Source organism: Thermobia domestica, chromosome 3, assembly GCF_964235325.1.
Source record: "Thermobia domestica chromosome 3, izTheDome1.hap1.1, whole genome shotgun sequence".
Classification (NCBI taxonomy): domain Eukaryota; kingdom Metazoa; phylum Arthropoda; class Insecta; order Zygentoma; family Lepismatidae; genus Thermobia; species Thermobia domestica.
In genome coordinates this window covers 205,931,600-205,947,869 of record NC_137456.1, presented here as the reverse complement: position 1 = coordinate 205,947,869, position 16,270 = coordinate 205,931,600, and the positions used below count along the sequence as shown (strand labels likewise).

Here is a 16,270-nt window from a genome sequence, read left to right as displayed (position 1 = left end):
GTGCCGGACGACCTGGAAGCACTTATTATTTCATTTAATAAAATTTTGTAGATGCTGTCTGATTCTTTTTCGAAATTTTCGATGTTCTTTATTGTTTTGAAGCTTTTTATTAAAATTCGAAAGAGCAGGAGGGGTCTTAATATAAGTTCAATTCAACCAAGACATGTAGTGTGATTCTGTAATCGAACTTCTTTGTAGAGAAGATAATAGGGTGGAAAAAAACTGTTCTGTATGTTATCGCTATGTAATTCGCCTGTACTTTCCTCACCAGCACTCGATTCAACTTCCTAATCGTAAAATAAGTTTGTAAATAGTAAGTAAGGACGTAACATAACTGAACTTACTCTTCCATATAACCTTATGTCCAAACATATCTAAGTTTGCAAAACATCTTAGTTATGCATCTTCTAAAAGTCAACTCGATAACCCTGAACAAACATTCTTCTGAAACAAATAGTGTGATATAATGTGCTTGAATTAATTCTCACTATTTAATATTATTAGTGATGATATGAAGTGCGAATATAAAATAAAAGCAATGATAGAAATGGCGAAAGAAACTTTTAGGAGGAAGAAAAGACTGTTTTGTGGGACCATGAATAAAGAGTTGAGAAAAAGACTCATAAAATGCTTCGTGGGGAGTATTATACTGTATAAGGCAGAAACATGGACATTGCGCGGAAATTATGAAAAACGAGTGGAAGATTTCGAAATGTGGCTGTGGAGAAGAATGGAGTGAATTAGAGGTCGAGCGGAAAGCGAATGAGAGGGTGTTAGAAGTGGTGGGAAGGAAAAGAATAATTTTATATATTATTAAGAAGAGGAAGAGAAACTGGTTGGGACATTGGCTAGGAAGGAATTACATCATGAAGGACGTGCTAGAGGATATGGTGGCAAGAAAGAGAGGGAGGAAGCGAAGGAGACTACAATTAATGGACGACATCAAAACAGAGAAATCATACGTGAAGACAAAGAAGTTAGCGGAAGACCGTCGACCATGGGAGCTTTTCAGTTGCGGAGAGTGACCTGCCAATAATGATAGAATACCTATGATGAGATGATTGAGTAATAGAGGTCAGTAGTTGTACTATTTCAACACGTGCGTCTGGTGAGGAGAATGTGACATTAGACATATATGAAAATAATATGAATAGTCTTTAATGTCAGTGTGAGACCTTAAAAATGGGAGCGAAAAGAACTTAATTATTTATTATCTTCAAAATGTCGAGTGTTGTGAGGAAACAAAAATGCTTTCATCTCAAGAAATGTGCTGCTGAAAGTCATAGTTTACTAGTAGATGCATATGGAAAGCATGCTCTATCTGAAACAACTTGCAGAGATTGGTTTAGATGATTCAAAGATAACGATTTTTAAGTTAGTGATAAAGAGCGTCTTGGTCAGCCGAAAAAGTTAGAAGATGGAGAATTAGAGGCATTACTGGAAGAACAGTCATCTCAGACGCCTGTCTGTTGGTAAACGTTTGAAACCGATTTCAGTGATCCCGACATTAGAGAACTGAGTATTACATGAATTGACAAAAAGAGTCGTTGCGAAACGTTTAACCATTTGTAACTTGCTGCTTCGAAGAAAGAAAAAAAAGGTAACTGGCGATAAGAAATGGATTCGTAACAAAAATCCTAAGCGTAGGAAATCATGGGTGCGCCCCGGAAAAGCATCAACATTAACACTACAACAGGATATTAATAGGAAGAAGGCAGGCTCTGCACAAGTGGTTCAATCACAAAAAAGTCAGTTTTTTTTTGGGGGGGGGGAGGGGAGTTGGACCCACCTGATTAAAATGCACCTGGGTTTTTGAGCTTTTTGTTAGTGTATTATCACTACAACCAAACTGTCTCACATTATTATTATTATTATTATTATTATTATTATTATTATTATTATTATTATTATTATTATTATTATTATTATTATTATTATTATTATTATTATTATTATTATAAGATGATTTTGGACTTCTATAGCCAAATTAGACATTTCCATGCTAAGATATGGTATGTCATCATTTAATAATACTGATATATTCTAGACTATAGGAAAATTTTGAAAATATGGAATAAAATTAAAATCACACCAGTTTGAGATAATTAAAAAACAATCAATGTAGGATTTTGTATTTATATTTGAGATTAGCTGTAAGCACCCGTCGTTACTAGATGTTAATTCAAAGCCTGGATGAGAAGTGGATTCGTAACAAAAATCCTAAGCATAGGAAATCATGGGTACGCCCCGGAAAAGCATCAACATTAACGTTACAACAGATATTAATGGAAAGAAGGCAGGCTCTGCACAAGTGGTTCAATCACAAAAGAGAGTTTTTTTTGGGGGGGTGGGGGGGTGGACCCACCTGATTAAAACTCACCTAGGTTTTTGAGCTTTTTGTTAGTATATTATCAGTACAACCAAACTGTATCACCTTATTACTTACAAAAAGAAAAAAGTTTTGGACTTCTATAGCCAAATTAGACATTTTCCCATACTAAGATATGCTATATCATCATTTAATAATACTGATATATTCTAGACTATAGGAAAATTTTGAAAATATGGAATAAAATTAAAATCGCACTAGTTTGAGATAATTAAAAAACAATCAATGTAGGATTTTGTATTTATATTTAAGATTAGTTGTAAGCATCCGTCGTTACTAGATGTTAATTCAAAGCCTGGAAAAAAGAGAGGACAGCGTCGCATATCTTTATTCCCTGGCCTGGGTATTTATCCTCTCCTGTCATGTAAGCCCGCAGAGCAAAGAAGTAACGTGAGAGCCATATATACAGGGCGTTCTCAGAAATTAAGATTAGGAATCGTATTTTTGGGCCTTCGGTATTTATGACCATTTTATCCCGTCACATAGATGACGTCCCTCAGCGATCACACTACTCGGAGAAGTTGGGAAGGAAGGAATCGGTCTGGGACCTTTATGTCAAAGACCTAGGAAAAACCTTATTCAGGATGGCTGCCCTGAAAATGCTGTATTGACTTCTTTCTGATCGATTGTCCCCACCAGGAATCGAACCCGGAACCGCTCACACCAAAGCCGAGAGCGTTGGCGACTACACTACGCGGGGTCACCGTTTGTAGAAATAACCAGATAAAAAATGTGCATAAGTCTTGACTTCCCCGAGCTGAAAATGGAGAAAATGTGTTCGTACACAATTAAATCTGGTAAAGATCTACTTGTGTATACCAAATTTGGTGGTTTTAGATGGGTCTTTTCTATGTGAAATTCTCTTCACAGACATATACATTATTTTATATATAAGTATATATAATATAAGCAATTTTTTACTTTTGTAAAAAACATCTTTAAAGTAAAATACAATAATAAAATTTCGAGAACATAGTGGCGTAGAAGATAGGAATTATTGATTTGGACTAATCTTGACACACACACACACACACACACACACACACACCAGGGAATGTTTCTTTATGCGTTTTTATTTTTTGGCGCGGTGAACAAATGGGGATGAGCAGTTAAGTGACTGAAATTTGAACTTATAGGTAGTATCACCCAAAAACGGTGTGACCACTTTAGAGCAGTTTTATCACAAATTTAGTCCTTGAACCTCGGAAAATTTACGTGGGCCTATATTTATTTTGGCGCGGGACAGAGATGAGTCACGAGATTGATCAGGCTTAAAATTTAAGTTCAACAGTATCATCAAAAACGATCTGGTTGAACATTTTTGGTACGCATAATAGTAGACTTTCGACCTGGGAAAGTTCATGGGCATATATATTCGTGTTAGATCGGGAGTCAAAAGCATTAAAAGAAAATTAAATTCACATTCGGCATCTTCACGTAAGACCGGCGTGACTAATTTGTTTTCGTTTCGCCACTTGTCCGAAGTCTTTTCCTTCTGATAAACTTATAAGAAATTTATAAAAAATGACGATTGGGTTCAGGTTGCAGAGCGTTAAAAAACTACAACTTGATCCCATTCTTTGGGGGTCAAAATCTATAGCAAGATAAATCTGTTTGTGAATCGAGCATTAATAACCAGTAGGGATGAAACGACATGGATGTTTGGGTTTTTCGGAATTTACAAGTTAAACTATATTTATTGAAATAGGTGGAAATTAGAAAAGAGCAAATAATGTGTTGAAAAAAATAATTATCAGATTGAAATTACAACATTTAAACCACAGATTACGAATGGCGAACTCAAATATTTATTACAAATAATGTTTTCATATTGCAGAACTAACTGTTACTATCTGTTATTTGTTTGGTTTGTTCGGATCTTATCTCCTTTTCTGCACCTAGGCTATGTGAGACGTGCATCGTAATTTAATGTGGAATCAAACCACATAAGCTTTCACCGGAAACTAAAGTCGTGTCTCCCGTGCGGACGTTCCACATGCTAATCATATAACCACAAGGGAACTACAAACTGATACGCAGATAATAAGTAGCTATCACATTAGAAATGCATATGCGATAATTTATAATAGTTAATTCTTAAAAATACTAATTTTCTGCAAGTTAGCCATCTGATGTATGGCTAGCGACTCTTGCACGCCTTTAATGCACGTGGTTCCATTTTCGAATTCCGGTTGGAGTACATCAAAAATTTAAACGCATTTGCGATGGTTCAGTTTCCATCTTAAGCTACAAATCCACGTCTCATATAGCCCCGGTGCTGAAAAGGGACACTATACTTTAACAAACAACGCTGAACACCAGAGAAGCATGGAATTCAACTATCAGAATAGAGAAATGAAAATCTTGAAGAAGCTTCCACAAGAGTACGGGGTTCTAATTGATATAATTTTTCAACATAGTCATCTTGCTTTTCAATGCACTTGGTCCACCGTTTCACAAGCTTTCCGATATCCTCTGCAAGAAACGTTTTTGGTTGCGCAGCAAGCCACGAAGGCACCGATTCCTTCACCTGTTGATCAGATCTGAATCGACGGTCTATGAAAGCATCTTTTAAGTGGACCAAACAGATGGTAATCCGACGGGGCGAGATCGGGACTGTATACAGGATGCTCCAACACCTCGAAACGCAGCATCTGAGGAGTTTGAGCGGTGTGGGCGGCGATATGTGGATGCGCATTGCCATGCAATACAAGAACGCCTTCCGACAAACTACTTTGCTTTTATTACGAATTGCAGGCTTCAACTTGCTTACTAGCATATCATTGTACCTTTTACTTTTTATTGTAGACCCCTTTTCCAGGTAATGTTCCAGGATTGGCACTTGTGAGTCCAAAATACTGTGCGCATCACTTTCTCTGTAGAAGGTTGACTTGCATTTCTTCTGGACGGGAGATCTGGGGTGCTTCCATTCCATGCTTTGGCGTTTGCTCTCTGGTTCAAAATGATGAATCCACGTTTCATGTCCAGTGATGATTCGCGTGAGAAACGCTTCACCTTCGTTAGCATAACGGTCCTGTAAGTACTGACAGATTCTTACACGGTTTCGCTTGCGCTTGCAGTTTTTTCGGAATCCATTTCGCACATATTTTGTAAAAGTTGAGCCTGTTCTGCATGATGTCATATGCAGAACCATGACTAATCTGCATATGGACTCCCACTTCATCAACAATCACTCGAATCAAAGCACGGACTCCCTCAATAATGCCATCAGTTGTTGCTGTAGCTGGACGCACTGCCCTTTCCTCATCCTTCATACCCGTTTGACCACTTTTGAACTGTTCAATCCACCAGTGAAAACTTCGCTGTGGCAACACGTTGTCCCCACAGTATTTCAATATTGTAATAGAAGTCTTCTATGAATTTCCGCTCCGAGTACACCTTCAGACCACAGTAAACGGGTGACAAAACGCTGTTCTTTGATGCATACAGAGAGTAACACGGGCATCTTTTACTTCGCAACAGCGCAACTCGGACTGATGTGATAACGCAGCAACCTACCACAGGCGAAGCCAACGGGTGGCATCTAGCGTCTAGTGAACACACAATACCATAGAGCCAATCTAAAAAGAAATAGAAAAGTATTGCAGCTACTTATTGATTTACCTTCGTTGCCCTAAGAAACTTAATATAATCCAAAAATTCCGATTAAACCCGAAAAAGTCCAGAAACACTCGCATGGACCCATGTGAGTTGGGTTTTTCAGAGTCTCGAGGAAGATCATGTTTTGCACTTGGTGTAGTCAAACTATAAATGCTGAACATAATTACTTAATTTGAATCGAGCATTTAAAAAAAAAAAAAAAAAAAAAACTACCCGCAGGTGCCAGAAGATATAAAAAAAATTTAAAAAAACCTACATTGATGGATCGCGTCAAAAGAACATGATTTTTTATTTTTAATTTCTTTATCGAGGAATCCAGGTATTACTTGAGAAGTAGGAAAAGATTGTAGCTTCCTAAGAACAATATTTTCAGTAAAATATATCGTGCAGTTCTTTTGAAATAAAGATGGGTTTTTATTGCAAAAAGCAAGAATTAATTCTAGCACCTAAATAATAATAATAATAATAATAATAATAATAATAATAATAATAATAATAATAATAATAATAAAGTGTTAAAGTTTGCGTATTCACTAAAGATTTACGTTTTTTCTAATTTTACATTCTTCATAATTCTACAAATACATCGCACAAGGAACTAAAATTTGTAATCTCTTATCTCGATGGAGCCTTCACAATAGTCATGAAAGACACACACTTATTTAACAATACTTACACACACAAGTTTTGAAATACTTACAAGAGTTTTCTTTTCGACAAAGTAAGTAAAATAATGTGGTAGTTTCTCACAAGGATCTTATAAATAGAGTATCTGCCCTTACAATAAAATCTTGAAGCCATGCGTCACAGTTTCGCCACCCCTACTCTGCCCACTCCACCCAATAGGATCGCAATGTTTTGAGCCAACAACATGGCGGAAACGCAAGTAGCCAATCAGACGATGTCGGAAACGAGAGTAGCCAATCAGACGTGCCGATACTCGGTTGTTTTTTGGCTTCATTGGTTTTATAGGATGAAGATACATATGGGCAGATCCTCTATTTATAACATCCTGGGTTTCTCATTACTTTCTACATTGTAGCATCGATGCCTTCAGTGTGTCTGTCCATGACGGAGATGGATGTCAAAATTGATATACTAATAACTGATTTCCATTATCCTAACTACTGAGAAAACTTCGCTTTTTCCCAGAACACATTTCGTCTGGCTATTGACATTTAGTATGCCTTTTGGCATGAATGTGTAAAGGTGCAGGAAAATAGGTAGGAATGACTTAAGTAATTAGGGGTTGTTTCGTTAGTATGTAGTGACTAAATGTGTATTTGCCCTATATACATAAACTGGGTTGAATCAAAACTTTCTAAATACGTCACCTTAAATGACGGGAAATCGAATTTCGGCTTCCTGCTTGCGGGTGGACGCCTTACCAATAAGCTTCCTGTTACGTGGTTTGTTCTTTGCATTATTTTTAAGAGAATTATTCAAGTTTGAACATTCTGATTTTATTTTGTTTTAAAACATTTCTAGTGTTATGAAACACTCCTGGAAAAAATACAGAAAGAACTATTGTTCGGGATTCTGTCACCAACATTGTTAATTCTCTGTGTTTCTCATTTATTCGTGTAATATTGTTCTCGTGTGTTCTCATGTATTCGTGTAATTGATCTCTTAGAAGGCTTATTGATGATTACAACAACGGAGTATAATTTAGATAATTCTTATTTCTAGGGAGAAACTCCGTATAGTCTTCTGGTGTCTCAAAAGTCTCCTTGGATGGGGAAAAAAGTTCATGAAAAAATTCAGGAGTTGGCTGGAAAAAGAAGAAGTGTTTGCTTTCATGTTACAAAAGACAAGGTACGAATATATTTTGTGTATAGTTTTAGATTAAGTTTTAGAAGTACCTCTTGAATCGTATCTTTGGCTATCAGTATTAACTTTGATGCTGATGAAAGTGAAGCATTCAAAGCAGTTGTCAGTATTTTTGTAATATATATATTTTTCATTTTATCGCTCTTCTTAACTGTACCATCATAGTGCAAAATTGTTAAAAGAATAAGCATATATTTATTGGTTGCAGTTTGGGAGTTTCTTTAAAATGGTTTTAAACGATCTGCGTTTTGAAAAATATATTACATTTATTATACCATGACATAGTACAAAGTGTTCAAATATTTACTCGCATAAACAGTATTACTTTTAAGTACTTTGACTTCATAAGATTAGGATATTGATGTGTTACTGTTACTTTAATACGCTTACGTGAATAGAATAGATACATATACTTTCTATTTCCTCAGTGTAAAATTTTGAGAATTTTATAATGTCGGCAAAATATAGATTATTTTGATTTTCGAATAAGATCGTCAGTTAATGTGTACCTCACTTTCATTTTTAAGAATATGAAAGCAATTAAACTCCCAAATAGAAAAGCACGTAACTTTATCTGTTTAATACTTAGCACGTAACTTTATAAGACTTACCTATAAATACATCGTAATTTTAAAGTTTCAAAGTGGATTCGACAAGGCTTTTCCCCTCTTTAGTTGGAAATTACTACTGCAAACATACATCACAAGTCCTGACGTAACAGTATTTTCACTATTATCAGCTCTGCATAGATGCAGAATGTAGTTTCCCTACTTACAAGTTAGAATTGCAGGTTGCATAAATTTTCCTTCCTTATCCCTTAAAATTAGTGTAGCTTCTTATAAGTAATTAGACAACATAATATGACTTGCTTGTACTAGTCTTCTGAACTTTAAACATAACTATCACTTAATGTATAAAATATTTAATTTTATCAACATTGCTTTAACAAGTGACGTACGTTACCAAATTGATGGTCCTTGTTATCCAAACACAAAGATTAACGTCCTCTAAGCTTACTACGTACACGCATATAGTAACTGCGCTGACTACACGCACAAAGTATCGTATCTGAGCCTCAATACGCGTACTAAAAAATGACATTTTCTTCTAACTTCCTCAGATACTTTTCAACCTTAGTGATTGATCTGATTAATCTTGACAGTTACCCTTATTCTGAGTTTTATTCTTGAACTATTTCGTAGCTCAATGAGTAAAATTTTCACCTTCTGTACGAGAGATCTGAATTCGATTGCTGGTTGTGTTCATGTAGTGCGGCTGAACATACTAGGAAAGTTAAAATTTCCTCCCTACACAAGTAGTGAAGCATCCGTAATTCGAGTTGGATGGGACAAGGTGTCACGAATTGTACGGCAGCCACGAATTATAGGATTTTTTTATTTATTTTTTTAAGTTTACAGATTTTGTTCCACATAGAATAAATAAACTGTACTGTGTTTATTTTTATACAATTTATTACTACGACTATTCCATAACAGCGTAATATTACATTTCTCCCTTTTTTATTGTGTACTGAATGTTTCGGAAATTACTGACCAGGAATACTTCCCAGCTGTAAAATGGATTTGCATATTCTGAAAACAGATTTAGATAGCCCCTCCGAGGATATAATTTATTCAAAGTTTTAGCAGCTAATGTGATAAAAATAATGAAGTTATGACACAATAAAAATTTGGTAAAAATGAACCCAGACAGTGGGAAAATTTTAAGATGAATTCAAGTAACTTCAAACGTATTTAAGCAGTCTCTAAGAAGTTTTAATAACATTATACGTACTATACAGGCTATTAAAAGGCATTATCACCAATACTATAAGTAATGCAGTATTGCCAACTTCGTGTGTATTTATTTTCAGAGGCCATTACGTCATGTTACTAGATATATAAGATGACTAAATAATGGTGAAGAAAAAATATATGTCTAATACATTTCAATATTGCAAACTTTAAGAATTATTTGAGAAGATAGATTGCTACGGCTTCTGCATTGATTCATAGATTGAAAAAAAAAGCAAGCATTTTTTTTTAACGAAATTAGTTCTAAAGACAACTATTCTAATCCCAAGTACAAAAGTATGTATATTGACTCAGCAGTGTTATCAGAAATTTAAAAAAAAATATATTTTTAATAGTTTTGTGAAGAATATTTCGAACTAAATAGCTTCCAAACTAATGTAGCACATTTCTCATGTCAAATATTTCAAGCATAAAGACAATAGAACAGTGAATGAAACAAAATAATCATCGAAGAATCAGGCCAGGAAGAGGGAATGATCTAAAAATCACCAAAATGAACAACGTTTATATTTCCATCCGGAAAAAGCAATGTAGAACATTAGAAAACTTAAACATATTCGAGATATCGTCAAACACATATTATCAAGTAGTGACTTTGCTGCCTTATTACATAATTAACTGCTTTCCTGGAGATTTATTGCTACAGCCATGATTCATATATTAAGAAAATGATAGTTTCCGATTAAAGTAGTTTTAAAGAGGAGCATCCTAACTTCAAGTGCGAAAATATGTCGACTGATAAAACAGTATTATAAGAGTATATTTCAGTAACTTTGTAAAGATTTCAGATCCGATCAAGGATTATGGCTGGATCACAGCGTATTTTCAACTTACTCAAAGTTTGCAACACTGTTATATATTTTTGTTCACTGTTATGTAGTCACCCTTGTGCATCTAAAGAATCCAGCTGGAATATACCGACACATCGTACAGAGAAAGTGAAGGAACTAGAGGTTCAATTCCAGATCATAAATCTTATCACATACGGAAAAGTAATAACGCACTAATTAGTATTTGAATTACGGGATATCTTCTTCCATTCCTGTGTCAAAGGAAAACATAAAAGTGTTTCCTTTTTCTGGACACTTAGTGTGTACAATGGAATAAAGACGTTTGGGATCAAAACATACCAATATATATACACAATAAAAATTAAAACTTCTTAAGAGTTCTACTGCTACCATACAGCTCTTAGATATGGCTTTCAGTGCAGTATCAAATGTATGTTGAAATGCATTGTCTATACGTTGCTTTAAGTAAATTATTTATAAAGTGTATCAACGTAAAAGAAAGTTGTTACTTTGGTTTACATCAAATCTTCTGCTCCTTTATGCATCCAAACTTAAAATTTGTGAATTACTTCGTGCATGACACCTAAGAATGTACTATTTGTAACATTTCTGGATATTGTTCACTTTGCCATTAGAACACAGTAATGTGTTATTCTTACTGTAAGAACATGTCTTGTTTTGTACCTTGTCAAAACTTATATATGCGTGATATTTTTACTTACGTAACTACGTAGCCAAGTCATTGCTTTAATTTATCATTATTTGTTTTATGATAGTATTTGACGATACATTGCTTAAGTACCAAGTTTTCTACTAATGTGTAACATTGTTTTTCTCGAATGAAAAATAAATGAAAAGAAGAAGTAGTAGTTGTTGTAGGAGCAGGAGAAGGAGGAAGAATGGGTATGATTCGAACTCTAGACTGCCGCGTGGGAATTTGGTACGCTAAACATTAGACCAAGGCGAGAACTGATAAACTACATTCATTTTAGTGATTTTAGTGATGCATTATGTGTCACCGGCTGAAATTTCGCAGCATGGCCGGAGAGACTTTCATGTGTTCTTTTGACATTAAGTTAACTATTTTGTTTTTGCTCATAGAGTTGAGCCAAATTTTATGGATGTCATTATATAACAAACAAGTCACATTCTTTCTTTTCAGTTCTCTTTAATCGTACTGGTTTGAAATACTAATGAAATTAGTTAATAGATAGGAAGAAATACTAAATTCCCTGCTGCTATAATCCATGGAGAGCTATGGCTAGCCAGATGGAACACATTCAACCGGGTGATACGTGTCATCACGTATGCTCTTAGGTGTTGTTATTTCTGACTTGCTGGATCTGAGTTCGTACTTTACTCCCTTAATTTATGTAGTTCTCCAAGTGCCTCATGACAATGAAAAACTAAAATAAAATCTTTCAGTCTACGTTCCACGATTATGTCTTGGAGACTATGGTGGAATGAAGAAAATAGGAAGAAACGGGAGAACCTGCGAAAACCGATACAATGGTGATTCTCCACTACAAAGCCCACTTGGCGCAAGCTGGGTTCGAACCATGGACCCCCACCGCACCAGAGGTGAGCGCTCTACCACTGAGCTAGCGCGGCACTTCTTTTGATGGGTCAACACCAGAAAAAGTTAGTGATCCAATGTAGAATAGAACAGGGATCACGCCTTACGAAGTCTCGTGCGCTAACAATTCGGAGATCAATGAAAGTAAAACAAAAGTTAAGCAATGTGTTCCTTTTTTAATGCTGCCTACTTGCACCCGGAGACGGCAAATTATGATGCATATTCTAACGAGAAAAAGCCCCTCTCCGCTAAAGAAAAATATAGTGCATAACCAATTTGATGAAATCTTATGTAGAGTTAAAGGTAGCTTCTAGGAAGTATTCCTTTTTAATATGATCGTACAACTTTTGATAAATTATAAGAGCATTCGTATTATCGAGGAACACAAATGGAATATACTCAGGTGCGTCATTTAGGGAGGATAGTTGTCTCCCCTGAGTTTGAGAATTATATACTTTTTGATAAATTGTATACTAATACACTCATAAAAAACGTAAAATTCTTTTGTCGATGGACAACTTTGCCACGCATTCGTCCTATAAAATCTGAAATGATGCTACTGAGTATACTGCGTATTAGCAGAACCAATTTTTGATATCACTATACTAAGAGTGGGCGTTAGCACCTTGCCAGTGCCACTGGTCTACTGTTTGGCTTTCTGCATATTCTTTAAATAGTATGATTGAATAAAATATACCAATTTTAATAGCAGCTCTCTTACTTCTGTCTACTGCGCAAGCAGCTCCTTCTGTTATTTTATTAAATGCAATATATATCCATTTTTTTCTTACTTTTCTAAAAACTTATAACAATTAATATGTAGTCCTAATATACATTATTTTTGTGGTGATTTTTTCTTTTCCATTTTCCACTTGAAATCACAACAGTGACTTTAACAAAGTTATAACACAACAATCCAAGAAATAGACTATGTGTGTGCTTTTAGTGCTTCTATGTTCCGGCCACCCTGTAAAGTAATGCAGAAATGGACTCATACCTCCTCTCCCGATAAATCCCTCAACCAGTAACACCATGTAAACATAACAGCGACCCCACAAAACAAATTCAGAGATTCGTCAGATGGGTAATAACTATCCATTGTTATTAGGATATACAACGTAACTGACTATAAGAGTTTGCTGGGAATTGGTTCCCCGTTTTTTTAGTTCTCAGGTCTTTTTTGAGTGGTCTTTTTTATACAGAACGTTTATTATTAAGACAATTTATCGAAACCCTGCTTTAGTAATAAACAGCATAATAGAGAGAGAAATACACATCGAATATAGAAATACAGCTAATTTATATTGTATTTCTCATATATTGATTTGATAGATATGATGATAATAGCATAGCATAGGTAAATTATTCTATGTTCCGTTCATAGGCAATTTAGGATCGAGGGTGGGTATATCTATGATGGTTGAACTAACTTTGTAGACCGTCATAGATGTTCATTAATGCAGACACTAGGATATACATTTACAACAAAAGTGCACTTAATGTGGCTACCGACTCTGATGCGTCTTTATAAGCAGTCTTGAGTGGGCTAGTGGTTAGTGTACCGGCACAGTATGATGGAGACGAATTTGATTCGTAAGTCTGTTCCACACTTTATTCACTCTTCGAATTTGGAATGAATTCTCTTCTTTAGGATATGTGATATAAGCAAAATCGGTAGACTCCACTCATTTTCTCCTACAGAGAAATATGATCAAGCTATTAGGAAAAGGACTCATAGTGAACTTTTTGAGGTTGTATGGTAATTGATTGATTAATTTGGAATTTAACGTCCCTCTCAGCACCAAGGCGAAGCTGTGAGACGGGATCTACAGCATAATATGGGGTCCAAAGCACTCCATCAGGAATCGAAGCTGGGTATTTATCACGGAGGCAGTACGTTATCCATATAGCTTGTTGTGCACAGGCAGAATCCGACAGCGATCATCGCCAGCTACGCCTAAATTAATAGCTAGCGTGCGAAACCATAATCAGTGTGAATTTTAAATGTGTATAAAATTATTGTTGTACGACCGGCTGCTTTCTCAAAGAGGTGCTTGTGTTGTCGCTCGATGTTGCACGTGCTGTTATACGAGTACCTAGTATATACCTAGTCTTATCATAAATACTGTCTCAAGTTTTGAGGGTGGCTGTACTTCCGCTCGTACAAGTGAATAACGCCAAGAGCGGTATCGTGAAGCGTGAGTCATTGCCAGATGAGCTGAAGAAATTTAAAGGTGTTAGTTGTAAGTGTTCAAGATGGAATGGGACGAGAATGAGAATCGTGTGTCCATGATAGCGTTGCCCAAGGTAGGCAAATCACCAGAAGAGATCTTCAAAACCCTCCAGAAGCTGCAAATTAGTAAAAAAGTACATTTACTGCACTATCCAGCGCTTTGTTGAGACCGGAACTGTGAAAGATAGCCCGCGGCAAGGAGGACCACGCAAAATACAAACACCGGAACTTGTGGATGCAGTGGCGGCGCGTGTCCGATAAAATCTAGTTAGAAAACAGTCGGTTATGGCTCGCGAGCTAAAGATATCGAAAATGTCTATGTCTCGCATGTTAAACAGTGACTTTGGACTCCATGCTTACAAACAACGCAAATTATATTTCCAGCAAATGAACTGAAGCGAAAGAGATTCCTAAAAGCAAAGCGGTTACTTAAGCGTTACGCAGCAAATGGGCACCGTCGAATCCTTTTTACTAATGAAAAGATTTTCAGTGTTGAGGAGATTTTCAATACCCAAAATGACAGGATATATGCCACATCCTCTAGAGAAGCTATCGAAAAGGCTCCAAGGATCCAGAGGGGTCAGTATCCTGCCGCAGTCATGGTGTGGTGGGGTGTAAGCAACGAGGGCACAATAGAACTCCATTTATATGAAAAAATGGGGTCAAAATATCAGTCAGGGTGTACCAGGAGACAGTGCTTGAGAGACTAGTCAAGAATCTCACCAACACCCTCTTCCATGGACAGAACTAGAGCTTACAGCAAGACTCAGCCTCAGCACACAAGGCGAGGACAACCCAGCAGTGGATGGAGGCAAATGTTCCAGACTTCATTTCCAGTTCAGATTGGCTTTCTGCAAGTCCGGACCTAAACCCTTTGGACTGCAAATTGTGGTCCAAGCTTCAAGAGATAGCTTACAAGAAGACAACTTTCCCAATATTGAAAGTTTAAAGCGGTCTCTTTGGAAGGCAGCTGCAGATTTTCCAGTTGGTGTTCAGGGCTCATAGCGAGTCACTTTTTTTTTTTTTAACTAAAAGTTATTTTTTTTAAGTCGGTTACTAAAAGACTTTTTTTTTTTTCAAATTTGTCACTAAAAGTTACTTTTTCGGGGGGTAAAATAAGTTTTTTTTTATGTCATTTGTGTTTTACATTGGCAGTTTTCTAAGAAAAATATTATAAAAATAAATGGAAAAAGGCAGAAACTTGTTACTCAAATAAATTAAAAAAGGCAGAAAGCTTCAGTACTTGTTTCCACATGTGAAACAGTCAGCTTTATTCTCACTTGAGCTTTTAGTCTTTCTAAAGCACAGTGGATGGTGGTGGATGCTTAAGCTCTCAAGGTGGTGTTGAGAACCCTTCTGTGTCTATTCTTTCTTCTATCATAATAGTCTTTTAGTTTTCTCTCGTAATAGTTAACGCTTCGCTAAATCTTGTGTGTGTGTGTTTGTGTGGTTCATCATGTTCGTCTTGTGTTATGCTTCTTGTATGTTCTTCTTAAAAGTATGTGATGAATTTTAATATTCCATGGCTTTGAGAACTCTCAATGCTAAGTTAAATATAATGTCTGGGATGAAGAAATTCGGAAATAGGCCAGAACTGATTCCACTTACTCAGAAGCTTCGTACGTTTGCTAAGTCTGCTTACTGTAACTACAAAGCATACTTAGAAAAACTAAAAAAGGAGGAAGCTCAAAAAGAAGTAAAGCAGAAAAGATGAAACAAAACAACAGACAAAGAGAGAGGTGATGGAGAAATTGACAAAGGACAAAAGGGGCATGATGAGATTTTGGTCACTTTTCATGTGATTTTGGTCACTTTTTCGTGTGCTTTTGGTCACTTTTCAACTATTTACAAGAGACCAGACCACTATGAGTGCTGTGTGTTGCATAAAGCAGATTTTGATGAGTGGCCACAAAGTCTTAAGGACTGTGTGCATGCTAATGGTGGCCATTTTGAATAATTATTTGTGATTTTGGTTCATAATGCATCCATGTAAGTCATGTTATTAGGATATTAAAA

At 35.9% G+C, this 16,270-nt stretch overlaps 1 protein-coding gene across 2 annotated transcripts in view; it reads left to right on the top strand.

Moving 5' to 3' along the window:
* The window catches only part of Hip14 (palmitoyltransferase Hip14), a 216,749-nt gene that overhangs the window by 54,917 nt on the left and 145,562 nt on the right, over positions 1-16,270 (top strand). For both annotated transcript variants that reach the window (XM_081752119.1, XM_081752120.1), the window contains exon 6: positions 7,700-7,825. In XM_081752119.1, the coding sequence (XP_081608245.1) occupies positions 7,700-7,825 (126 nt within the window). The remainder of the gene's footprint in view (positions 1-7,699; positions 7,826-16,270) is intronic.